The sequence below is a fragment of the Halichoeres trimaculatus genome, unplaced genomic scaffold, assembly GCF_033239565.1.
Source record: "Halichoeres trimaculatus isolate MK-OKI-2021-1 unplaced genomic scaffold, fHalTri1.1 fHalTri1_scaffold_15, whole genome shotgun sequence".
NCBI lineage: Eukaryota > Metazoa > Chordata > Actinopteri > Labriformes > Labridae > Halichoeres > Halichoeres trimaculatus.
Genome location: NW_027437193.1, coordinates 21779299 through 21806378, shown reverse-complemented (window position 1 = coordinate 21806378; position 27080 = coordinate 21779299). Strand labels below are relative to the sequence as shown.

The following is a 27080-nucleotide window of genomic DNA, read 5'->3' as shown; positions in this document are numbered from 1 at the left end:
ATATATATTTTTGTTACCCAGCTCCACTCAGATTCTCCCAGAATCCCTCACAGTCTCTACAGCGCAGACTCTGGCTGCACAACTGCTTCAATGGCTGCGCCTGTGGCAGGGGTATTTTTGCTTCAAACCGTACAATGATAAATGGCGAAGCCACACTGTCCACTCTATATACAGTCCATGGTTACAACACTGCCCAGTTATCCGGGCTTGGGACAGGCACTAGTGGCTGGCTTAGTCAGCCTAGTATAAAGACTGAAAAAAGGCACATTTGTTAATATTGAAAAGTCCAAAAAAAAAAAAAAAAAAAAAAAACCTCGGCCAGCTATTTTTGAATTGGGATAAATTTTTCAGGTGACACCATTTAGAAAATTGGGCAGTTCTTTCTAAAAATTATAATTAATATTACTTTTTTTGTTTTTAAAAAACAACCTCTAACTATTAATTATGAGTTAATTGGCTTAAGATGGATATAATTTTTGACAAAGCTAAGCTAACTGTTTCTGCATTGTCTTTTTTAAGTTTTGTCCCAAGAGTCCCAAAAATATATCTGTGCCACATAAAGTTGGCTCCCCATTCTTCTTTGAAAATTAAATAATAAATATTGTATTTTGTTTGGATAACCTTTTTTTTCTTCACTCCATGATGGTCTAGGTGCTGATTCAGGGGTTCTCCAGAACATTTAAATCACTGACCATGTTAAACATTTAGCATATGTTTGCCCCTTTTCCAGACAGAACAAGCTGGGCTTGTATTAGCTGGTAGATTCATAGCGCTGCAACAATATTTTTGATCATTAGCTCATTTGCTCATAATGTCTAGCACACACCAGACTGCCATCAACCAATAAAATCCATGTAGATGTAAAGAGACTCTTTGACTGCTCTTCACTCTTACTTATCCACATGGATATCAGTTTTCAGCCACTCGCCTATCATGACCCAGATCTGCTCTTTGCATGGTATTTTTAGACTTTATCCCATGTGTGTTGAAGCTGCACCCCCCAAACCTAATCGTGCATTGTAGCTGTAAAGCCCCCCAGGCCCATCATCACCTGTCAGGTATTATTACACTCACTCGTTTTTTCTGACATATGTCGCAGCGTGACCATGAGCTCCACTCTGACAGAACACAGTCCACGGGATGAACTACAACCTGATCGCCCGCTGATCGAGCTTCACGAACGATTAGTTCTTCTTTGTTCACTGCTGCGACTTGACTGTGACAGACAGATGAAATCAGATCAAAACAAATCAAGAGACATCAAGAGACGATTTTTAAATCTTTGAGTGCTAAAAGGCTTTGAGATTGTTGCTACAAAAGACCAGAATGACAGGGATCAGCATGTTTTCAGGGGAGGTGTTGTATGAATTAACCCCAATGGAAATTGGGCTCAACAGTTGAGGGAATAACTGTGAACAATTTGTTGAATGGATAATAAAAGTCCTACCTTAACAGCGCTGAGATCAAAGTAACACAAAGTACGAGACACTGCAAAGTGAGTGCATTCCTCTGTATCAGCATAGAAAGCATGGCTGTGTGTTGTTACTGACTGTGACTGAGTTGAGGACACTATTCAGCTCTCTATGTAAACACACACCGATCAATACCAGCCTGCATATGAACTCACTGCTTAGACTCAGAGGGAGAACTGAATACACAGCAAGCAGGCCTCAGGGACCAGAAACTAAATGTTGTGTTAATAGGTCTTGTGGTCATGTGTATTTAACACAGGTATGACTTGGTCCTTAGGTTTATAGTAAAACACTTTATAATCTGGCAACCCCAAAGGCCTGGATTTATTTCCACTCATCAAACCTCATCATGTGAAACTTGTAGATCTTTGATCATCTCTGGCTAGAAAACATACTTAAGATAACGTGACAGAGGAGGAAAGATACAGACATTTAATGAAGTGAATTCCAGTTACCAGGCCTCTGTGGTCGAATCAATCAAAGCATGACTCATGACCTTTAAACTTTGCTTAACTTCACTGGTTTTAGATTTTACAGAATGACACAATCCTGTGACTCACTGAACTTTACTCAGTGGAAAGAGCCAAAAAACGCATAACTGATATTGATAATTTTGTGCTCACCGCTCAGTACTCTAACAGTTTACATCCAGTTATAGGGAGCATCGTATTATGACATATTAATGCTGAAATCAAAGTGAGATTAAATCAGTTAATCCATATTTTTGGGCCTAAAGGAACTAAATAAGTTTCTCATACAACAACAAACATAACGTCTTTTATTAACAGTGAATGTTGCTCTGTCTCTACATTTCAGAAATCGATTGTTGGAGGTCATGTGTTATCTGCAACCTTCTGCCAAGGTGTGTCTGGAAGGTCATAGCAGGTTGAAACACCTCAGTAGCTCACTCTCCCTAAACCATCTCATTTGCTGATGACAAGTTAATGAAATTGAAGTATTGTTTAAGATTAATGCTGTTTCTCAACATTCTTTGGCTCATGACGTCTTTCTGTAAGCCGATTTCTGTAGGTTATGAGCTGTTCCTCCAAAAGTGATTTCCTCATTAATCTTCTCAAATTACTTTAAAGGGCTGGGATTGTGACTTTACTGATTTCTCACTAAATAAAGAGAAAAAATAAATTAATACTTGTAAGTGTGTAGAACATGGGTGGCCAACCAATAAGAGGCCAAGAGCCACAAAAATTACTGTGGTACTACAAAGAGCCAAATCACACACAAGGTTTAACAAACACACTTCATCTCACACGTAAATAAAATTACATGAAATGAAAATCAATACATTTCCGGTTTTTAAAGCAACATTTATTGTGTTTGTAAGTGTGTTTGAATTTGTACTTGGAGCCGTGTCAAAGACAAATTTCTGTTTTTACTGCAGAAGACACAAAGTTCTATCCATCTATCTATCTATCTATCTATCTATCTATCTATCTATCTATCTATCTATCTATCTATCTATCTATCTATCTATCTATCTATCTATATAGCTAGCTAGCTAGCTAGCTAGCTAGCTATGAGAACTAAGCGATTGAGAGGAGCACATTTTGATCCGTAGAAGAGAAACTGAAACTTAAGCACTAGTCTCTTGACCCAATTTATCAATACTAATCCCAACATTAACATCTCTCTCTCTCTCTCTCTGTAAATACACATACACACACACATACACACAAACACACACATACACACACACACACACACACACACACACACACACACACACACACACACACACACACACATATATATATATATATATATATATATATATATGTGTGTGTGTGTGTGTGTGTGTGTGTGTGTGAATGAATCGAAGAGCCGCACATCAAGAGGCAAAGAGCCACAGGTTGGCCATCTGATGTAGAAGATAAAAAACGAATGCAGATATAAACAGGAAAACTTTTCTTTTTTTAAACCCTATTATCTACTTTATGACCCCCCTGTATGTTTGAATCAGACGGATGGAAAAGTCCTGTAATAGAAAACCTCACTTCACTCATACTCTGCTTAATATGCACCAGTTGCATACTGTCTTTACTCACTTTTTATTGCATTGTTGTAATGTATGTGTTATATTCCTTTATGAGGGGAACTTTTGTATTAACTTAAAATATTCCATGTACATTTACCTAAAGTCATTTAATAAAACAAGCTCCAAAGACAGATCAGAGTAAAACTAATGCACCACAGACATATTAGTCACACGGCAACATTTGACTGCACTTGAGTTTTTCAAAGTTTTAGTGTGAGGAGAGCAGCCTCTGTTGGCTGCTCCTATGATCTTTCCAGCAGATCATTAGAGAGATGGTCCAAAAAAAGTCAAAGACTGCAGAAAAACCAGGCAGAAAGTGGGAATCACATGATATTTTATTTGTGACTGAACAGTGGATGGATACAGTGTATGGGGAAGTCATAGACGTACAAAAAGTCCTTTTTTTCTCTTTTCATGACACTTCTTAATTCCATAAATAAAATTTACAAAATATTTCGGACTATTTCTCATTTTTCTTACACGAGCAGGGGTACAGTTACCGTTTGTTATTGTAAGCCTAGCAGTTAATAGTGATATCTCTATTGTTCATTTTACATAATGTTGCCTTTTCTTTCTCAACCATTTCTATACCGTGGAGCAGACCTACAACACACCCAAGTGCTTTGTTACAACAATGACCTGTTTACTGTTTACAAATGACCCAACGAGAAAAACAGTGACTGGACAACAGAAATAAACCTGATAAGGCATAGAAATGCACTCTACTGGCTGTCAGCTTCTGGTTATTAAGCTGTTACGCGTCACCATGGGTTTATTCTGCTTTTTTTACTCAAGAAAACAAACAGAGATATGATTCTAAGAGGCGAGTTGTAAACAATGTGACTCAGCTGGAAATGTAGAATATCTAAAAACAAAAGATGCAGGAAAGTCTGCCTTACCGTTACTAAAAAGAAGTCTGAAATCTTTACGCAGTGGTAAGTTTATCAACCTTTTCCTTTCTTTCACATCGGGTACAGCAGGCTTTTATTTTGAATAACCATGTAACACAGATTCACAGTTCATACCTCACCAATCCAACAGAAACAGACATTTTCAGAAAAAAAAATGGCAGAAAAAGCAAAACAAACATCCAGACGTCAAAAATGGATGTGCTGGTAGGGCATTGCTTGAGATAAAACACAGGTAGTTGGCATCCAAAGAGGCAGAGAGCTATTTTATGGCACGGAGGCTCAGGTAAGGGGGACTGGGAGGATTCTTATTTACAAAATAGATGTTTGGCAAATTTTCAGTTTCCACATTGATGCCTCAAAGTCATTTGGATACCTCTAATGACTCAGCGCCATCAACAAAGAATTCACAGCTTATAAAATAAGAAAAAAAACAAACATGTTTTTTGATTTGTTTCAGGTCAAGAGGGAAGCTGCAGAGAACAGTTTTTGCTCACAGCTGAGTCCGCTGAATCCACATTGAGTCTGTTCATGCAAAATGGACGAATCGGTGGAGCAACACGATGAGAACATTTGGCAAATCCGTCTGCTGGGTGCAGTCTTTGCTGGTGGCGGCTGATTAACTGTAGGTCAACCACATATTTTAGGATGCTGCTCCGTAACCTCCTTTAAAGGTTCTGAAAATAACCTGCATCATCTTGGCTGCGTAATGTCTCCTCGCAGATAATCCACTGCAGGAGGCAGCAGTCACTTCCTTCCGTAGGTCTCAAAGATCAAGGTCACTTCCTGGTTAAAAGGTTTTCTGACTAGACGATGAAGCCAAACTCTGGTTGTCATGCTGAGGAGTACAGTACAGTATGCGGCCTCTGGAGGAAGCAGATCCGAGGATAGCCAGCTTGCAACAGGACTGCCAAAATATCCTTCCAAGGTTGAAAAAACAGAACAATTCTGTGTAATCCAGCTTTGAGAGATGCTGCTGATCACAGTCACTCATCTCTCTCTTCTTTGCCTCTGTCTCATGAGCTTCTGTCCTGGCCTTAAGAGCTTCCATCCCCTGAAAGACAAAACAGAAACATTCAACCATTAACATACAGCTGCATAAGAGCAGTGACACCTCCAACCACCAGGTGGCAACATTGTGCCTTTCTCAGCCCTCATACCAGTGACGCAGAGACGCATAATCACTAAAACACTGAACTAAACCAAGGCTCTTTTCAGCTGGCTCGTCCACAAAGACCAAGGAGACTCACTGACAAATGAAAACATAAAGCTTACAAAGAATCCCAAGGCAGGGTTATGAAGAAATGAGAGAGAGGGGATGAGAAAATAGATGAAATGCCACATTGTGAATTGATACAGCACAAGAAAATAAGTGAACAGGGGACCTGAGATACCCACTCAGTGTCTGTTGTTCTCTAGCTGTCTTCCTGTGGACACGTCTGATCCTGTGGAGGATCAGGAGCTTCAACGGGCATCGGGGAAATCGACCTTACAACAGCAGAGCCCTGAGAGAAAGAAAAAGAAAAGGTGCTGCGGGTGAAGTGTTTTTGCTGAGAATCAACTCTTCCTCTGTGTGTGAGGGCTTGTGAAATGTGTATCAGTCAAATGTTAAGTGAAATAACTGCAGTGATTATCACATGACATAATTACACCTTATGATAAATGATCCAATCAAGCCATTTTAATCATCTTTGGCCTTTTAAGTTTAATCGTTGTGACATTTTTCCCTAAAAAGAGGCAAAATCAATCGCATTTGGCTTAGTTAATCACAAGACATTTTCTACCCCCTCTGATTGCATGTGATCCATTTGAGAACAGATCATCCATATGACGATAACAGATTATAGCATCATGCCGGTCAGATGTTAGATCAGATCCATGAATCTTATTGACTGGGTGTGTGACCTCGAAGGGTGGGGGGGACCTTACCGATTGTTCCTCCCTGGCGTTGCTGGAGTTGCCCTCTGGGTCTACAGGGGAGTGATCTGTGGGGGGATCACTGGCCTGGGAGGGGGGGCAGTCTGAGGACGAGCTCTGCTGAGGAGCTGGAGTGGATGCTGCACAGTGAAAGTAAGAGTATTGGTGAAAATTAGAAAGATAACACATAGTTTCTGAATTGTTGAGTGTTCCCTGTATTTTAGCATCAAGCTAGTAGCATGCGTTACATACACTGAGAAGCAGCAGAGTCAGATCCAGACAATGACCTTTACTGAATGTCAACCTCTTGACTTTCTTTACCTTTATACCTGACATTCTCTATTCTGTATTATATCACATGAAGACTTCAACATGGCCAGAGGAGACAGCGGGCTGCAGGAACTTTTATATATTGAGTACTCATCCTTTAGAGAAACCTCCATACCACTATCACACAAGCTAACTCTATTGAGCAATATGTTTCAATGCTTAAAATCATTGTCCTCACCTTTTTTTTAATTTATTTTTTTGGAAGAAGAAATCAACTTAGGAGTCGACTGATCATTACAGAGTAACTAGTCAGGTCACAAATTGTAAAAGCACTAAAGTAAGAACTAACTGTACTGGACCATAGACTGTTAAAAGAAAAGGAAGTCATCTCGCTCTGTTCGAAGTGAAGGCGCCACAAAAACTGCTTCCCCTGGGGACTACCTACTGTATAGTTCAAAATCTCTGTCTCCTCATTCATTCTAAATGGGCTGTGGTCAAACTTTAAAAGATAAATACACCTGGTAGAAATGTTTCTCACATTGGTATGCTGTGGTAACAGAAATATAATACTGTGGTGCATTGTGTTCAAGTCCTCTTTTTTTCTGAAAAGTTCCTTTTTCATTAGTTATTCACAAAACTGTTCACTGGTAAAAAGTTCGCTGTCCATTCTATGTATATATAGTCCTTGTGCTGGACAAATTCAGGGGACATTTACACGACAACAATTTTAGGGTGAAACGCAAAAGTTTACACGGAAACGGCGTTTAGAAGATAGAATAGAATACAATAGTCTATTCTATTCTATTCTATCTTCTAAACGCCATTTCCGTGTAAACTTTTCAACCGACCTATAACACAAACTTTTAACAACGACCTCCAGAGTGGGATTTTCCGAATCGCTGCCAACACCCCTGCCGTGTAAACAGTAAGGCCGTGTTTTCAGTGGAAACGCTGACGTCACATTTCGCTTCGTGCCTGCACTACAACAGGACAAGAGTACCATTGCTCCAGTCATCACGGACTACCGTGTTGTGCTTGTGCTGCTCAATCTGCTGAATCCACAAACTGTCTTGTTGCTCCACTTTTACACTTATTATTCCCGAATAAACTAGATGATCGGCTCAACTCTACTTCAGTGGAGATCCCTCAAAAGAGGCTTCTGGACAAGACAGTTATAGCACAGACTACAGGCCTGGCATGCTTACTACAGCGTTTTCAGTCCCTCTGCGTTTCTGTGTAAACACATTCTTTTTCACTGCGTTTTAGCGTATTCAGGTGAAACATTGTTGTGTAAACGGGGCCACAGTAAGCTGTATTATTTTCACCACAGGGGGCATCAGAATTAACACAACAGGAACATTAAGTGAAGGTATATGGTCTCAAAAGAGAAATCACTACACTAATTATTTCTGGCTGAATACACGTAAATCTCTTCAACGCAAGAACAAACAGCAACAAAGAAAACACTACACACACACACACACACACACACACACACACACACACATATATATATATATATATATATATATATATATATATATATACATATATATAAAACCAGGTACCGTTTGTTTTTACTGTATCTTGACATCATTGTCAGAGGTGAAAACCTCTATGATCTTCAGGGCTTTAATTAAGTTTGTTGAATAATTCAGCATTCAGCGAGATTACCATTATGTTGGAATGCTGATACATATTCTGATATCGGCAGAAAAAATCAGCATTAAAGTAAAGAACCCTGACTAAATGTACTTCTTTGAGTGAGCACTAAAGAAATACTGTCAGGCAAAGAAGTTTTCTGCCAAACTTATATTAAAAAATAATACCATTAAAAGTTCAAACAGCTCACTGTGTGTCTCCCTGATATGAATATGCACCATTTTTATTCTCTACTTCTGCAGGCATACATTATCTCTGTGCTTTAGTATATGTTTGACAACAAAACACTGAATTCCATTTGATCAAATGTATTTGAAGAGAGAAAGTGGATTAAATTGGATATTTAGCCCAGAATACAGTCTTTTGAACAATTCACAATTTAGTAAGATAAGTAAAGAAAAAGGCTTTAAACCAGAGAAAGGCACGGACATAAAGACTGCCAGTCAACACAGAGCAGTTTCCACATAGAGAATGAAATTATGTTGCCTTTTATGAGGATATTTCATCTTAGAGACAGGAGTTCAATAGTACTTGTGTTTGCCCTGAATACTGTACACTCTGAAACTGACTGCACCGCTCTGGTTCCCTCTGTCCATACGTGTCCCAGAGGCACATGAGCATCCATGCTCTCTGCCCCCCTCTATCATTTTATCTCCCTCTCCCCTCCTCATCCTCTTTCACTCTGGCTGCTCTGTGCTGGACCATCCTCCATCCTGGGCCTCCCTCTGTCTCCTGACTGTCAGTGTCTCAGTCCAGATGTTTGGATCCCTGTCCTCTAGGAAATCTATCCTCTCCTCCAGTCTACCTCTTTCCCTCCTTGTATGCACGTTGTCCTTGTCTTCGACTCCCTCTGTGTGTGTGAATGGCATGCATTAGCGCTGACTCTAGTGCATTTGTGTCGTCTGTTGCCTCTGACTGCACTGTGTAGAAGTTGATTTGGCTATGGTTTAAAGGCAGCAACAGGAAGCTGATTTCAGTTCTCTGGGATCATTTTGTTACCTCACAATACTTAAACCTTCAAATTCGTCATCCTGATTGTAACTGCAATTTAAGTTATGTTACCTATGATGTCCTCTGCTTGTGTTTCAAGGTTTATTCGCTCATAAAATCTATCTTCACTCATGTTTGCGAATATTTTGTTCTCAGACACTTTACTTTTGATCAGTGACTGCCATTCACTGCTCATGTGTATTTTAACTGCAATAGAAGAGAATGTGTGATGAAACTCATGCTTTAAGGTCAACACAACAACCGCTGGATTACAGGAAAAAAAATCAGTGATGGGGCTTGTATGGTGCCAGTTCTGCCACTGTATAGCAGTAATCCACTACTGCCTTCTTTCCATTTCTTTTAGCATTCGATAGAAGGTTATATTAGCCTTGCCTTTCTCCATCAAAGACAAGGCGAGCATTGTGACTTCAGAAGCTAAATACCATATCACACTGTGATGGAACAATACAGCCCCATTTCCACCAAGCAGTCCGGTTTAGATCAGTATAATTTGGTATGGTTGGCACAGTTAAGCTTGATCCTGTTTGCGTTTCCACATCCAACTGTGCCCTGTCGTGGTAGATGGCATGTAAGCAGGATGCCGACAGCCGCATCTGTAACATAATAGCGTGACGCCATAGCAGTGCGACACAGTGTACCCTGCTATTAAAATCTAACAAAAAAGAATGACGCGTCACAGTAAACAAAGAGCATAGATGAAAGACGTCCAGCAATTCGTGTTCATTGTGATTGGCTTGTGGCTCTTTGATACAAAGTGCAATCAAGCTTTGTTTCAGAGAAGACTGGAGAAATGCAGCCGCTATCGCACAGTAAGCGACAATTCTTTTGACCAATCAACGGTCTGCAGTGTTGTAGCGCCACTGATCGGATCGGTTCAGTCTGGCCCCCATACAGAATGGTCCTAGAAAGTGGGACGGCTCGTCTCGGTTATATGGGGGTTTGCCCCAGGATTCTGATGGAAATGGTGTAAAATGTGTGTTTTACTGAGATGAACCCAACTGAACCTCTTGGTGGAAATGGGGCTTACCATACCCACAATGCAACAAGGTGTAACACTACATTATGCAACTGGATCAGATACTGTACCATGTTATACCTTAGCATGGAAAATGAGTCAGTACAATTGGATAGAATGGAAATAATGCAATAAGATGCTATATAAAACACAGTACAAGGTATATATTCACTGTCCCTCTGGGTAAACATTTTTGGCCTCCATTGCTGTAAATACATAAACAACTGTCCTAACAATAGCGGTAACAATAACAAACCAACAACATGAGACAAAATACATGCTAACCATGGCGATAAATTACAAATATTGTTCATTTTAACATTACACTAATATGAAATAATAAGTGGTATAGATTCCCCACTGGATTTAGTGTGAGTAAGAATTTACTAATTAGCTTAAGATATCTAACACTGGATACAACAGCTGCAATCTTCAGCATGTTATGGCAATAAACCTAACAGAGGTTAGGATAGTCCAGTCCAAACCAAAGTGGTGGATCACCAACAAAGAGGAGGAGCTGCAGCACTAAGTACATAAAACCAACACCCATGAGTCAGCTGAGGCTGCGGATAAAAGTGCTTCACAGTTTACACATGGAGTGGTATAAACAACGTTGAAGACCACTTACGTGATTCAGTGGATGGTGACGTGGATGTACCTGGGCTCAAAGTCATCCTCGAAAGATCAAGGTCACTACAGCTCCCTTCCTCTTCCTGGGTTGCAGCAGCTGAAGGAGGAAGCAGCTGAGTGCAGACCAATGTGTCCGGTACACTCATGAGGCCCGGGGTCCCGCACCTGCTCACTGCTGCTGAATCAACGCCAGGTCCCACCCCTGCCCCTGCCCCTGCTCCCGATGTAGAAGGGCCCTCGCCTGCATCTGAGTCCACACCCAGGCTAAGCTGCCTCTGTAGTAGACCAGGGTCTGCTGTGTGTTGGGGGCTTGTGATGGCAGAAGAAGGGGCTGATAGGTCGCAGGCTTGGGGGCACATGGTGGTGATGGGTACCAAGCCTTGGAGCATGGCAGCTGGTATGGCGTGCCCTCCCACACCCACGGTCTGGGCCGGCATGTAAGCTGCCATGGCCGCCCACTGCTGCTGAGTGGCAGGGAAAATGTTGGCTTGGCTCCAAATGACCGGCTGACCACCAGGTAGGACCTGAGCCACCTGGAGGGGCCCCTGCACAGGGAACGCCAGAGTCTGAGCCTGACCAGGAAACGGCTGCTGTGCCCACTGGGCTGCCTGCACCGGACCCATTGTCATATAACCTGAGGTGGGAACACAAGAAATGAGAAGAGTACATTAAGGCAGGAAAGGGACATGAAGCATTAAAGCACAGAATACATTTTGTCCTCAAATTCAATACACCACTTTTCAAACTACTCTGTGTAACACTGCTGTCTGACAAAGAGAGCTTTTAATGCCAAAGGTACATTTAGAGCACCTTTCTAACGCTTTCGCAGTCAAAAGGAAAGACGTAAAGGAGATTTTGTTGCCAGTGTGAATCAAGCAGTACAAAAATGTCATATATATTTTGTCATTTCTTCAAGTGAATTTTGTCTTTTAATGGATTTGCAAGCAAAACTTGTCTTGGATGTTCCATCTGAAGTGTAATAACTTGAAAAACAGACTTGTTAAGCTGTTATTGATGACAGGAAAATTTTGAAGGAAATGATGGATGCGTTGAGTCTGTTCAACAATGTCCCCGGTTACTCTCAAGTCTCTAAAACTCTCTCAATTAAGACACAGCACTACACAGTGTCTCTCTGGGTAACTGCATAAACACAATGCTTCCTATGGTGTGTGGTCCTGAAAAATAGTGAGATAAATCAACATCCTGTGCAAATCTGTGCATGGCTCTTCACAAACTAAACATCAAAGTAAAACATCGCCAGCAGCACTTTATTCTCTTTTATGTGTTGTATTCTGAGGAAGATGCAGCGTGTCGGCTGGGTAGCTACCTGACGGCACGGAAGTGGGGCTGAAGGGGGCGTACATCTCAGCAGGATTGTGTTGCTGCTGGCGGCTGCTTCTGCTGGGGTCCAGTGTGTTGGCAGGTGATGGGGGCATCTGGGAGACACACAATCACAGATGTCACTGCTATCAAAGTCAGCTAAAAGTCACAGCTGCACATTTGTCTTTAATCTGAATTTCAGTCGGATATTCAGGTAATTCAGATCCTAATGAAAAGATTTAACATTACAGATGAAACATGGTGATGAAATATGGATGTAAGTTCAATGTGCAATACTTAAAAACTCAAATCAAATATTAAAGAGAGGTAATGGTACTTACCGAGGGGGGAGTGGACATGTCACCAAAAAGATCAAAGTGGTTGATATTCTGTGAGGCACAGCGCAGGAGGAGGAAAGGAGAAAGACACAAAGTCCAGTGTTACATCACCACAGTGAGATCTGCACAGTCATGAAACCTTTTAATTTATCTGCAGATTGGATATGGTGGTTGCATGGGTGGGGTAGGTGTGGGGAGTGAAATCTATTCACAAAGGCGGTTTGTGCTGCGGATGGCAAGAAACAACTATCCCCTCGTTTTCATTATCAGAAAATGGATCTAAAATGAATCTTCCATGGCTCGCTATAATTGAGTGGGTAAAAGGCTATTCAGTTCTATAAAACAGCCTCTGATTAGATGTTCTTATGTCTGCCAATCAAGAGAGGGGCTTCATGAGAGCCTGTGTCTTCTTTATCATGCTGATTCTGGCCTCTCTGAGTGGACACACACACACACACGCACACACACACACACACACACACACACACACACACACACACACACACACACACACACACACACACACACACACACACACACACACACACACGAAGGATATGTTTATTTCATAAAATGGATAAAAGAAGGAGCTCCTGAAACCACCCAACCGGGACAATGAGGCCACCCCACTCTAAAGGCAGATGTGACCCCTGAACTAGTCCCCTCTGTTCTCCACTAGCACTACTCAAAGGAGACTATGGAATGGCGAAGTTGCATGAAATGTCTCTGGGGCCATGCACAAGCAGACAATGAATCACAGTATAAGCACAGAAACACACATAGACACACAGGACTGCATGCTTTAAATAAATAGATACAAACAAATATTTAAACAAAAGAAAGAAAAGGGGAGGATTTTGCAGCAATCTGTGTTGCCACTAACAGGGTGTTTATGTCCTCCTTGAATGAGCTGGGACATAGCACATTGCACAGTTTGAACGGCACTTTGGTACCACTGAGGGCCACAGAATGAGTCAGAATTTGGAAAAAGGTAAACATTGTACAGTGAAGTCTCTCCCTGCAGGCACTGACACACATCAGGGGAGCTTGAAGCTCTCAAAAAAAGCTCCAACTGAATGAACAGACAAGCAGTAACACTTAGAGATATGGAAGCGCTGCTACTTATACCAGCATGGGCTGTTCGAGTGAGATAGCGAGAGGGGGGGGCAGGACAGTTTTTATCTGTTTGATATGCTGAACAACAAGCACACCAACAGAGAAGAGCAGAGAAGCTCCAGAGCTGTTTCAAAAGTTGCACGGAAATTCTCCCTGGCTGAATGTTGGGAGAAATAGGCTTGAAGATTTTTTTTTTTTGACTGTGCTATAAGATGTTGAATTGAGGTAACTGCATGGTGGTGAAGAAGTTATAGAGCCTCCCAGGATGAGATGTTCTCAGTCTGATGAAAGGGAGCGATCAAAATGCTTTTTTAGTTCTTTTTCTGGTGAAACTTATGGGAGCCATTTTTTTCTGACATCACACTCAGATTGGGAAGATCAAACTCTGTCATGGTTATATTTCTTCATTTCATATAGCAAATTCAATAGCATGAGGAATTCAACATATGATCTGATTTTCAAGCTATACAAAAGACTTCTGTGAGCCAAAGTAGATGCTAAAGCAAGCATTCAACAACAGTTCACCTAGCATGATTCTGGATTAACAATGGACTATATGATAATAACCAGTCCTTGCTTAAGAAATGTTAGCTAGCTCATGATAAGGAGGGGAGTTCAAAGCTAAAATAACTAAAAGCCAAAGTTCACTTACTCCTAAAACCACACTAACACTTTTAATAATACTATGAAGGGTGTACAGCCCTTGCTAGCAGAACTAATAGCTAGCCAAGGGTAATGTTAGCAAGAGAGATGATTAAAAACTAATATAATTGATTGCTAAATTCACAAACAACTACAACCTTGCTAACTTTTTCATTTATTAATTTTAGATAAAATGAAAGGTGTGTAATCCTTGCTAGCAAAATTCTGGTCAACTAATGTTATCTCAGCAATGAAGCTAATTCTTATTAAGCTATTCTTATTAAGCAAAATTAAGCTAATGTGACAAACATCAGCCACTGTGTGATAAAGCCGATTAGCCAGTCAGCTAATATGTAACAGTATCTCTGGTTTATCTGACTATGTATTCTTTATGTTGCAGATCAGTTGAGAAGCAGTGAAATGGAAAATATGTGTCAAAGTGGAGCGCAGCCGATCAACATTATGACACCTTTTGAGATTCTCATCCTGAGTTTGAAGTCGTGGCTGTGTGAATATGAATTTCTTCACATCAATGTTTTGCTTAAGGAAAAGCTTTTATGAGTGTTTGGTGGCCTTGGCTGAATGAAGCTGTGACTAAACTGCATGCAGCTCATCCCAACACCCACTCAACCTACAAACCTCTCATCCTCATCCTCTGAGGAAGACACAACAGCCACCCTTCTCATATTGTCAGTCCACTGCAAACAGATCCATTCAGACTGGGTTTGTCTGGACCATCTGGTCCCGACATGCATCAGATTATGCACAGGATTGGATTTTGGATACGAAGCCTGCCTCTTTAATGTTCTGTGAAATTGCTGACAAATCTGACTTTGGTCGACCGATCAATTAGTCTTATCTCTTCAGGCAGGCCAAATGTAGCCTTGTGTAATCATCACAATCATTGCAGGGAGTGGATGCAGACACAGACCCCTGTCTGACTTTTCTATAGTCTGAAAATGTTTCAGAGCCTGTGGGCTTTAATTCATGACTAAAACCATTAACGACAACCAAACATTGTCAGAGGGGGCTTAAGACACTTCTTGCAAGAGGATCTCTGAAGAGAGGTTTGTAAGGTGAAGAATTAAGATACAAATAATAAAAAATAAAACACCTACAGTCATGAAATGGCGTTTTGGAACATCATAGATCCCTTCCTTCTGCTGACTGGTTGGGACCTGTGTTGGATTGGAGGGCGTTCAAACGTAAAGAACAGAACAAAAACAGGAGCTGACAAGAACTCAAACATGTCTGTTGGAAAAAAAAAAAAGCTTTCTGCATCGATTTAGCTCATTTTATATATATATTTCTATATTTCAAAGCAATTGCAATGCAAATTCCACGGCTGTTTTGGTGAATCAATTCTACTTAAATCAATATTGATTGCTAACAATGATTGAGGAAGCTGTGTGCTGGTTCAGAGTAAGGAAACCTATTGTTATTCTGCAACAGTGTGTCTCAACTGGTTCGTCTGACAATATGAAGAAGCCTCCGCTCTGCCCCTCTTTGTATACTTCCCTCACATTTATTCTAACTATCTGTCACTTTTAACCTCGCTGCTTTTCTCTCCTTCGTGCCTTCGACTGGTTAACTTTTTGTAACGGTTTCCCCAAGTCTATTGATCTTGTTTCATTCTGAGATCAAATGGCATGGCAAGTGATTAATCTCTCTCTGCATCTTTCATCTTCAGAGGAATGCAAGATACAGAGAGACGAAAAGAGGAGGAGGACAAGCCGAGAGAAAGGGTGGGAGGGGGGCGGGATTAAACCATACCAGCAATCCCTAGAGTCCTAGCTGGTCGCTCAATTGGTCCAAGCTGAAAGGTCAAAGTGCTGAATAATAAGAAAGGAGCTTTAGGTGAACTCTATTGCTGTTTTGCTGTTGTTTGAGATGCTATGAGAGACAGCACTGCTAACACAGAGATGCTCCTTTATTATCCTGAACATCTTTGAAGTTACTTTACAGAAGATGTTTGTAAAGCTAAATGGTTGTCACTTCTTCTGAGAAACTGTTTCTGTTGAGTACACTCTATGACGTCCCTTGCAATTTAACTTTTGTAGGAAGCAGCCAAGTCTGCCATTTTCATTCACACTGCCTCTCTGCACGCAAGGGAGCAGTAGAGAGTTCTCTACTCAATCCAATTAAAATTTTATTTGATTGATATCAGCCTCACCTTCTGCTCTGTCATTGTATCAGAGGCTTATGTAGTCACTGCACCACATCATATTAAAAGCTCCAAACTAGAAAACATGCAAGTGTATATTTAAAGAAAGTGAGGGTGTTGTTTGGACTGAAAATAATTATCAAATAATGTGTAGCTTAGGTGACGCGCTACTTTTGGAACAGGATTGTTTTAATAGGATTGCTTAATTTAATTTGGCCAAACTGTTGACACACCAGCTCCTCTTATATTAAATGCTTTGAAGTAGCTGCTTATCTGTTTGCTCTGTTCAACATAAACCACAGGTTTTGACTGTTACCTAATGGATTACTAAAATTAAACACTAAAATTACTTTTTGCCTGCTCCTCTTTTGGCTCAAAAGCTTTTCATCTTCAGCCACAGTAAACAGAAACCTTGTTTTGATCTACCTCTAAATCTCCAGAAAATCCTATCACTACAAACAAGCTGCACTTTGTAGCCTCTACAAGAAAGGAACTATAAAGTCAGGTTGTTAGTACTGTTACTGTTATCATCTATCACAAGGTATAAAAAGGGAGAAAAGAAAGGGGGCAATGCTTTTCTTTGTACCTGATAAACGCTCTCCTCTGACTGGGGGCCACGGAGGGGTTCGTGTCCAGCCTCAAACACTATGTACTAAAGAACAGAAGTAGTGGGCGAGGTGCAGAGGTGCAGAGAATAATGAAATGGGAAGACAAAGAGGAGGGTTGGCATATTAAACAGAGAGATACAACAAGAGAGCAAAACATGACAAGAATAAATGAAAGAGCAGGGGAGTGAGGATGGCGTTGAGTGGGGAGTGAAATGAGATCAGGGATGTAAAGGGTGGAAAAAAAATAGGGCATGGGATAAAGAATGGTGGAGATGAAGAGAGAAAGAAAAAAGAGTGAAGTGGGAGGAGGAAAGAGCACAAGTATAATAGGTCAGGCAGTAGTTAAAGGCATCGTGGAGGTCTTTGTTAGAGGTCTCTTGTTCAACAACAGAATTGTGGAGCTCCACCTCAGACCAGCAGGTCAGAAAAACTGCTTGAGATCCTCAAGCGTTCGAATCAGTCAGTCTCTTGCCTTATAGTTGACATTATTAAATGTCTTCATGGATCCCAATATAAGTAGGTTTGACATTTTCGGAAATAATGTTATTCAATGTATTCCCACAATATGACAAAAGATTGACACCTTACTCCAACATATGTGGAAAATATGTAACTGTGACCTAGTTAGCTTGGATTAGCTGAGCTTAGCTTTGCATAGCACAAAGGGGCAAACTGGTAGTGCTGCTCTGCTTTACTGTTCACTGTTTACTACAAAGTTTGCCCAAAAGTCTAATTCTGTAGTTTTCATCAATTACAACTCTGGTGCAGAATATCTGTTAACAACCCTCTTAATGACAGAATTAGACCAAAAAAGAGATAAAAGCTGACCTTTCAAGAAAAACCATACAAAGGTACAACATTTTTGGTCAGTGAATAAAAACTGAACAACAGCATGAAAAGGATAATATGACCTAGTTACCGTTTTGATCCAAAATCTCATTAGCAGAATCAAAGTAGGTCATTGTACTGAAGCTCCTAATTACTTAAACAGTATTCTCTGTGAACATCAGCAGGCAACACAACATATTATGAAAAGAAAAGAAAAGAAGAATTGTTACGAAAGCTCAGAAAATAACACTGTGGGTTAAACAATGTTCCCTTTACTCTGCTTTTGTTTATAGGGAGTGATAAAGTTTCAGGTTTTATGCAGATTGTCTCTTTAAATTATCATTTATTTTGTCTGGTTGCAAGAGCAAACTGTGTTAAATTGTTTGTTTTTGTATGTTGGGTTAAGACTGAAACCATGTTCTAAAAATAACTCTAGCCTCAAACAAAGATGATATAAAATATTAATCAGCAACCTTAATGGGTGTTGATTGGACCAGAATTGCTGTTTTCCCATATTGCCACTTTTATGCTAAGCTAGGCAATCTGTGTGGTACATCTTTAAATGCACAAACATGGTTGAACTGATCTTCTCAGGAAGAAAACAAATGTTTGTATTTCCAAAAATGCCAAAGTACAGCTTAAAGATTACGGCCACAGTCTGGAGTTTTGTCAACCAACATCAACATAATCAAAGGCTGCAAATGGAATGATTGTATGCAAAAACACACTTCAAGAGCAAAGAACAGAGGTGATCTGGGAGGTGGCTGGACGTACCACTGAACATAGCATTCAGAGTAAGAGTTAGTGTTGTCTGTATTCAGTGAGCAAACACAGAGAAAACGAAAAACCATGTTCAGCCAAATAAATACACAGGGCAAAAAACAGGGGGTAACAACCAGTCAGGTGGGGTAGGGAGTGTGTCTTTGGAAGAAATCAGAACACTGACACAGATCAACTTAAAAGTATGGTTTACAACACTGCACTGGCAAATGGGAGTTGAATGGTTGAACAAAACTGTCCACTAGGATGGTCTACTTTGTATTACGGGGATGGTGAAATATCATGGCTCATTAATTCAAGCAGATAAGTGACTGGAGGAGATATCTGAATTAAGGATTAATCTTTTTTTGTGGATTCCAAGCTTTAGGAGTGAAAACAGCACCAGTGAAGCTGCAAAAGCATCAAGGTCAGCAGTGTTTGGTTTCCTGCTCTGTGTGCCTGCAGACCTACCTGGTAAACTGGATCATCCACTTCGTCCTCCAGGATGGTCTGTGCAGAGGTCGGATAGAGGGCAGATGACACAATTTGTTTTCATGAGTAAGACAGAGCAGGGAGATTTAGAATAGGAATAGAGGAAAGGTGTCAAACAACACAAAATTATCAACACTCAACTTCTCACTCAGTTATGTGCCAAGTACCCTTATACAGAGTAAAGCTGCGTTTCCACCAAGCAGTCCGGGTCGGTTCAGTACGGTTTGGGACGGTTTGGGACAGTTAAGTCTGATCCCGTTTGCGTTTCCACAGCAAACGGTGCCCTCTCGTGGTGGGCGGCACGTAAGCCTGATGCCGGAAGCCGCAGCTGGTAAACAATAGCGCGACGCCGTAGCAGCTTAGCCCGCTATTAAATCCAACAAAGAAGAAAACGCGACACAGTAAACAAAGAGCACGGATGGAAGACATGCAGCATTTCGTCCTCTCTGTGATTTTCATGTAACTCCCTGTTACAAAGTGCAATCAAGCTTCGTTTCAGAGAAGTCTGTGTGCCGCCAGGAGAAATGCAGCCGCTGTCGGGGTAAGTGACGATTCTTTTGACCAATCAACCGTCTGCAGTGTGTTGCTCCACCTCCCGAGAGCGGATCGGTTCAGTCTGGCACCCATACGAAAGGGTCCCAAAAAAGTGGGACGGCTCGTCTCAGTTTTTAGAGATCGGTCCCGGGATGAGTCAGTGGAAACGCTGCTAAAAGCGCACCGTACCGAGACGAACCGACCCGGACTGCTTGGTGGAAACGCGGCTTAACATATCAACCCCAGCAGAATGAAAATACATACAGCTAATGGAAAAATAGTGGTGGCTGATATTATACAACCCCACACTGACACTGCATCCTCTGCAAGCACCAAACTGGTGCCTAATAAACTATTACCAAGTGTTGGATGCAAACACTCAATAATGCATTTATAGATGCATTAGGAGCTGACCCATGACCCGTACTGGTTTTGGAAGGGATACTGGGATACTACATGGGACTGAGTTATCACTATCATTACTGGTACCATCAGTTAAACTGGTATTGGTAGGTACAATGATACTATATCTGTACTAGTATAATTAGGGACACTGGTATTTATATCTGTACTTTAGCGGAGCCAATGCAAGTAGGGCTACGCTATCCTGTCATCACTAGCACTGGTTTTCTGGGATTCTGTCATCTGTATAAGCTGGTATAAATAAGAACACTGGTATTGGTATCTAAACTGGTTTTGCTCAGGGTACTGTTACATGAATACATATTGCAAGTGCTAAAAACACTGGTTTCTCTATGCATACTAATAACAGTTTTGGCACTGGTAACAGGGGATACTGATATTGGCATCCACACTGATATCAGTTGGTATGCCACTTTATTCATACTATCATTTGGACAGCTTATATTAGCAGCTATACTGATTTGAAGGGACCCTGATTAGGGATGGGTACCGAATTAGGTACTTTTACAGGTACCGACTGAATTCTGTCAAAAGAACCGGGAACTGATTTGTGTAAAATCAAAAGGTACCATGTTTAGGTACCTAGATGCATCCTTGTGACTGTGAAGGAGTGCAAGAGTAGTTTTCCATGCTGGACAGGAACACAGCATTGCAAGGTTATATATTGAAGAATAAATATATTCAATTAAAAAATAAATAAATAATTTTTATTAATTTTATTAATTATTAATATCATTTTTTATTTTACAAATTGATATTTTTTTACCACACAAACACAAAAAAGTATCGAAAATTGGTACAGTTGAGTACCAAAACTGATTGCCAGGTGCCACGCATCGGTACCATGTAGTTTCAAATGTGAGAGGTACCCATCCCTAATCCTGATATCTGAACTCATACTGGTAAGGGTTAATGGTTTATATCTGATTGGTTTGTTCTGAAGGACTGGTTAAGATATTTGCACAGGATAAGTTATGTTATTACTCTCATAACAGGTATGGGCCACGTACTAGTATGTGCCTTCGTTATGATATTGGTGGGTATACTTGCATCGAAAGAGTTTTTAAAACCAAATATCTTGGGGTTATGATTGACAGTCGATTAACATGGAAAAAACATATTGATTACATAAAAGGTAAAATTTCAAAGTCGGTTGCAATTCTGTCAAAATCCAGATATGTTTTGAATTACAAAGCATTGAAAATAATCTATAATTCACTTATTGTTCCCTACATGTCTTACTGTATAGAACTGTGGGGATCCACATATAAAACATATATGAATTCAATAGTTGTCTTACAAAAAAGAGCTATATGTATCATCAATAATACAGATTATTATGCTCACACTGATCCCTTGTTTTTAAATTCACACATTGTGAAATTTTCTGATTTGTTTTATTATAAAATATTGTTACTAATGTTTACTGCAAAACTAAACTCTCTTCCTTGTGCTGTGCAAAAGTTCTTCTCAATTCGGGAGACTTAACATGATTTAAGAGGTGTTTGCAAGTTTTTTGTTCAGAAAGCTAGAAAAGGTATAAAAAGGAGATGTGTTTCTGTTGTTGGGGATAAACTATGGAATGATACTACTACTAAAACTGGCTTTGTTAAGGTTATTAATATCAACATGCATACTGGTACTTGTAAGGACACTGACATTTGTGCTTACACAGCTATCCATGGTAGGAAATAAAAATATCACTAGAAGATTTGATTTCATCCTGCGCTTCAGGAATGAAGTTTTTACTAGCCACAAAAAATCTTTTTCCTTGGTAACTTTTCTCATCTCTGGCCTTAAAACATTCTCACTGGTTTTGTTTTTAGAACATCTTAAGTACTTTTAGTTATCTTTGTCTTAATATCATCTTAGACTTACAGTCGTTCTGGGTTTAAATGACACAGTGATTTAGTTAATAACAGAAACAGACACATACACTTTCTGTCACACAAGCAAGACTCCAGCAATCTAAATGTGCCCAGACCTGTTGCATTTTCATTACAACTAAATTTTCATCTTAGAAATCAGTAGGGCATTCAAACGCAGTTTTTAATGCACTTCAGAGGAGACTTGAAAGTGTAAAAACCCCCGCTGTGTGAATGAGTTGCTGGCTGCGTAATAATGTGTGATCACGCCTCGGAATGGGAAATAAAGCTGAGAAAGAGAAAAAAAAACAGAAATGTGTTCGACTTTCCTACCTGGTAGACCGCCTGCTCGCACTGTTTGTCTTTCTGAGCCTTCTTCTCCATCTCCTCCCTCTGTTTAATGTCGTAGATGAGCGTGAAGAGGTCACGCAGGTCAATGATGAGAGGCTCAGCCTGGGAGAGGAGGGAAAGGAGGATGCAGCTAATTAAGTGTTATAATAAAGAAGGGTTTGGGGACAGTGAGACTTGAAGACAAGCTTTTCAGAGGGTTGGTTAAGTAACTTCATATCTGATTGGCTCCTGTGTGCTGTATTTAACCACTAGGCCTCACGAACATTTTAATTTTGGAAACATATAAGTGGCTGCCTGTTTAAGGTCCCATATTATGCAAAAATCACTTAATTAAGTCTTTTAGTGAAATTTGTGAGTCTTTGGTTTTTCTCCCAGCCCAAAAAATGTGATATTTAATAACAAAACCTGTACTTAGTAGTGCTTGAGAATGTAAAATCTTGACCTAAAACTAGCTGTTTGGATTTTGGGGATTTGCCGACGTCAGCAAATCCCTTTGTTGACCAATCAGAAGCAAGTCTGACTTGATTGGTCCACCAGAGCAAATACCCCTAAAGCCCCTCCCCGCCTCCTCCTCCCCGCTGCTGGAGAGATTTCTCAGCAGTGGAGAGGAGAATGCAGAAGTTGAAGAGCCATCTTTGCTCTGTTTTTGGCTGTAAACAGCCACATAGTTCCATGCACAAGCTTCCCATCTCGGAAGAAGACAAGACTAAGTGGCTAGAGTTCATTTATTAAGGAAATGTTCCAGCTACACTCAATAAAACTGTGCATGTGTGTGCTAGTCACTTCACGGCTGACTGCTTTTCCAACTTTGGACAGTACATCAGAGAGCTAGCAAATAGACTGGTCCTGAATCCAGGCGCATTACCAACCATCCACCAACAAACCTGGGACCCTTGAAATGTGAGTATTTTAAATGCTGTGTGCTGTGGAGCAGATGTAAGAGCTTTTCCTCAGTGTCCCCCCTGTCTCTGTGTTAGCTTCAGGATGCTAACTTTAGCTGCAGTTAGCCTGTTGTTTAGCCTGTAATGTTACGGTAAATGTGCTTCGCTGTTTTCTAAACATTGTGCACTCAGAAGCTTGTGGCGCCGTTCTCAGTGACGCAGAAGAGTGGGGTGGTATCAGCGGTGGCTCATTTACATACGAAGGTCACGCCCACTAAATCAGACCGTTCTGAACAGAGGGGCTATGAGAGCCTGGAAACAATGCTGCTGTGCTTGATTTATTGGCTTTTTGGACCAAAACATGTTACTACCATTTCATAAAGACATCAATGATCCATATTAAACTGCTGAAAAGGAGCAGAATATGGGACCTTAAAAAGTTCAATTTTAGGCTTCACCAAAGTCTTAAAGGTAAAGCTAATCTACACATTTTCCTGCAGCAGTTTCAAAACTTATCAAATATATTTATAATTTTACCAAAAGTATGTTCAATTTAATCTAATAGTAAATGATTCATAAGATGGTGCCAGGCCTAACATATCTGCATAGCTTAAATATTTCATTCAAAGTCCTTGGCAATGAAATTGACTCTGTCTCAGGCTTCATCACATTAATGCAGCTTTGAATAATGTTCATATCAAAAGTCACTTGAGTGGTCAATAACTTCACAGTCTAGAAGTGTCACTGGGGACCTGCAACTTGGCTTGAACAGCTTCAGCAGAGTAGAAAACAACTCACCGACTGTGCCGTCTTGATGGCCACAAACCTGTGGTGACCCTCCTTCCCGCAGACATAACCAAAGGCCCGGTGGTCCCTGGTGTCCTTGGCAATGTAGCTGATCTCATGGACCGAGTGGTGATGCAAGAGCACCTGGAGGCAGAGAGATGGGAGTCTTCACTCGATAGAGTAAAAAACAGACTATTCAAAATTAAAAAAAACACCAAAACTACTGTACATTGTCTTTCTTATCAAGACAGAAAATGAAAAACACGGTGTGGTTTCATAATGTTTTACAAGTACAAGAACTGTACACTGTGTTGGCAGCAAAAGTAGGTCAAAGCTACTTTAAACATCTTTGCATAATGTTGAGCCAAAAGCAGCCAACCAACACAGAGAAAGCCAAACTGTGTCTGACAGAGGGAGGAGAGATTCAGGCTGTGCAGATCTGTATAATATATGGATGTTTTCAAAAAGAAGAGACAACAAAAACATCACATATATAATCTTGTGGCAGGATGCTTGCTGTGTTTTGTTGCATCAGACTGAACGGTAGACATCTTGTTTTGTGATTATTTATTTATGTCTGGCTTTGGTTTCAGCAGGATTTGACGACTGTGATCTGAGCGATTGAAAGACACCAAATTAGCAAGAGAGATAATCTTCTTTTAAGTTGTCGTGTGTGTGATGTATTTGTTGATAGAGGACAGTTCTTACGCCCGTGCAGAAGTGAAAAAAAGCTTAAAAACCCTCTGTATGTACACACACATATAGAGTAATCCAGCTGTCACTCAGGAACACCCACCTGCGGCTCCACTATTAGCACAGATAAGCTAAGTCACTTGGGAGGAGCTTTCATTTGAATATTAGCGGATATTCAGTGGGGAACGCGGCTGGTAACGCCTCAGATTAATGTAAAATACAAAACTAATATGACTTGTCGACTCAATTCAGCAGAGAATCATGTCAGCTTTACATAAAGTATTTCCATCTAAATGCTCGCTGACGCTGCCGCCTGAGCTGGAGTGATCCCCGCTTCTACCATAATAACTCAGCGGGGATATTAAGTGTGGAGTGTTATTTACTGCCGGTAATCAGTAAATAAAATGAAGAGCATTAGGGGCATGATTTCCAAAACAACAAATGAGCTTGTCAAAAGCTGGTGAGCTGGTTGGTGGTGGCGGGAGGCTTAATGTTCTTTCACATTACAGCCTGAAGACACGCCACCATCACCAGCAGCCATATCAGACGGAGATATGATCAAAGATGAGGGCTTTATTTTAGCTTTTGGAAATAGATGGTTGGGGGGTTAGGGGTGGGGGTCGGTTGCCGTGGGACCAAACGCTGTTGCGTAATTATCAGTTTAGCCCTAATGACAGCTGAGGTGGAGCCGTGGTGTAATTAGCATTAGCAGCAATGATCATTAAGGGGTGGAACTGAGTGCTAATTATCGGTTAGCGCTGATGAGCAGAGTGGGCCTATCCAGCCAACACTGCGCCCCAGGACGGGGAGGGAGTGGAGCCCCCTCGATCATCCTGTAATGGAACAGCAGGCCTCAGAGTTCGCCAAGGGGGATGGAAGCCAGGACGGAGGCAGGAAACAGCCCGTCTCATAACATCACCATAACATTGCTCACTGTGCTATCATTAGCAGGCAGACAGGGCCTGAGTGATCTTAAGTGGGTCCTCCAGCAAACCCCTTAATCCTGCTAGGGTGTGTTAAAATCAGTATAAACAGGGTCAAATATCAAATGTAGGATCTGTTATTTAATGCTGTCAAGTTCAATTTCTATCAGCCAAAGGGCAAGGGCTTCATAGAAAGCCTGGTGTGACTGATTTAGCTATACGTGGAGAAGAGTTTGGCTCCTTGCAAATGCAGGGAGGAGAAAAAAAAAGCATAACCTTGTGAATAATCTGTCTCCTGTGCAGGTATTGCAGTTGTACTCATATGTCAACCGTGCCAGCCAGGCATTCAAGATGGCGGCCCTGGCAGGCGTTGTGAAGTGAACCGTGCAAGCGTCTGCCCTCTGGATGTCCTATACTGTAGGTTCATAGTGCAGCAGCTGGCAGAGGCCTCGCAGCGCAGCTCCGCCACGAGGCCATCTCGCCTGACATGCTACTCACCCCTGATCTTTCACAGTAAATCTTGATCCCGCCGAAGGAGACCGTCAAGAAGACTCTCTGCTTGTGCTCTCCTTTGGAACGTGCCGAGGATGCCATACCCTGCAAGAGATTAAAGGCAACTGCATGAGAAGATGAAAGGATTGGTGCACGGCGTGAAAAGACAGCGGGCCTTTCTCTCTCCAGACTCAGGTGAGTGTGACAGTGGGAGATATGGGTGGATAGGGGGGATGGGGGTGACAGGAGTTACATAAGGTGTGATAGGACAGAATGTTCTTTCATGTGCCTTTTCTTCAAGCTTTACTCTCAGAGGAATTCACACTTTATTATTATTGCAGCCTTCCCCCCCCAAGCACCTTTCTTCTTTTTTTCTCTCTCGTCTTAAAGTAGGTCTCCCTCACTTCAACGTGACATACACGAGTGCGAGCTAACAACAATAAGGTGAGATTTGCTGACAGAATGGATCGCGCTGCTGACCGACCGGCTCGCTCCGACAACTTCACATAGTGCTGACTGAACAGCCAATTCCAGTCTTTGATGTGCTTTTTTTCCCATGAACCTCAGCAGCTTCCTCCTTTTTTTTTGTTAAATTCCCAACTCTAATAAAGAAACAATTAACATTTTCACCGTGATTCGTTTGATGTGACCTGTGTGCTTGACATGTCTTTCACAGAACAAAGACTGCGAGAGAAGAAAAGGGAATAAGGAGAGGAGACAAGAGGGGAAGAAAGACCTGCACGCTGTGAAGAAACATCTTACAAAGCAGCAAACTCAGTAACCCCGACAAGTGAACATCAGCTACAATCCATTCCTTTAAAGCTTGGCTAATATTTGAAACCCAGGCTATTAATCACTATCAAGATCTGCTTCTGTGGGGAGAGGTGAGAGAAATCATACCCATCCATCTTTACACACATAGATGTTCAT

General features: G+C 41.1%; 1 protein-coding gene across 1 annotated transcript in view; it reads right to left on the bottom strand.

Annotated features, from left to right (window-relative positions):
• c8b (complement component 8, beta polypeptide) overlaps window positions 1-27080 on the bottom strand; it is an 80241-nt gene that overhangs the window by 5294 nt on the left and 47867 nt on the right. Inside the window, exons 4-16 of the mRNA XM_074688608.1 lie at window positions 26157-26255; window positions 24055-24186; window positions 22358-22477; window positions 19182-19220; window positions 17102-17167; window positions 15470-15529; window positions 12597-12644; window positions 12263-12371; window positions 10934-11569; window positions 6360-6487; window positions 5851-5935; window positions 1448-1532; window positions 1075-1216 (exon numbers count right to left, since the gene is read on the bottom strand). Coding sequence (XP_074544709.1) covers window positions 1075-1216; window positions 1448-1532; window positions 5851-5935; window positions 6360-6487; window positions 10934-11569; window positions 12263-12371; window positions 12597-12644; window positions 15470-15529; window positions 17102-17167; window positions 19182-19220; window positions 22358-22477; window positions 24055-24186; window positions 26157-26255 — 1749 coding nt within the window. The remainder of the gene's footprint in view (window positions 1-1074; window positions 1217-1447; window positions 1533-5850; window positions 5936-6359; window positions 6488-10933; window positions 11570-12262; window positions 12372-12596; window positions 12645-15469; window positions 15530-17101; window positions 17168-19181; window positions 19221-22357; window positions 22478-24054; window positions 24187-26156; window positions 26256-27080) is intronic.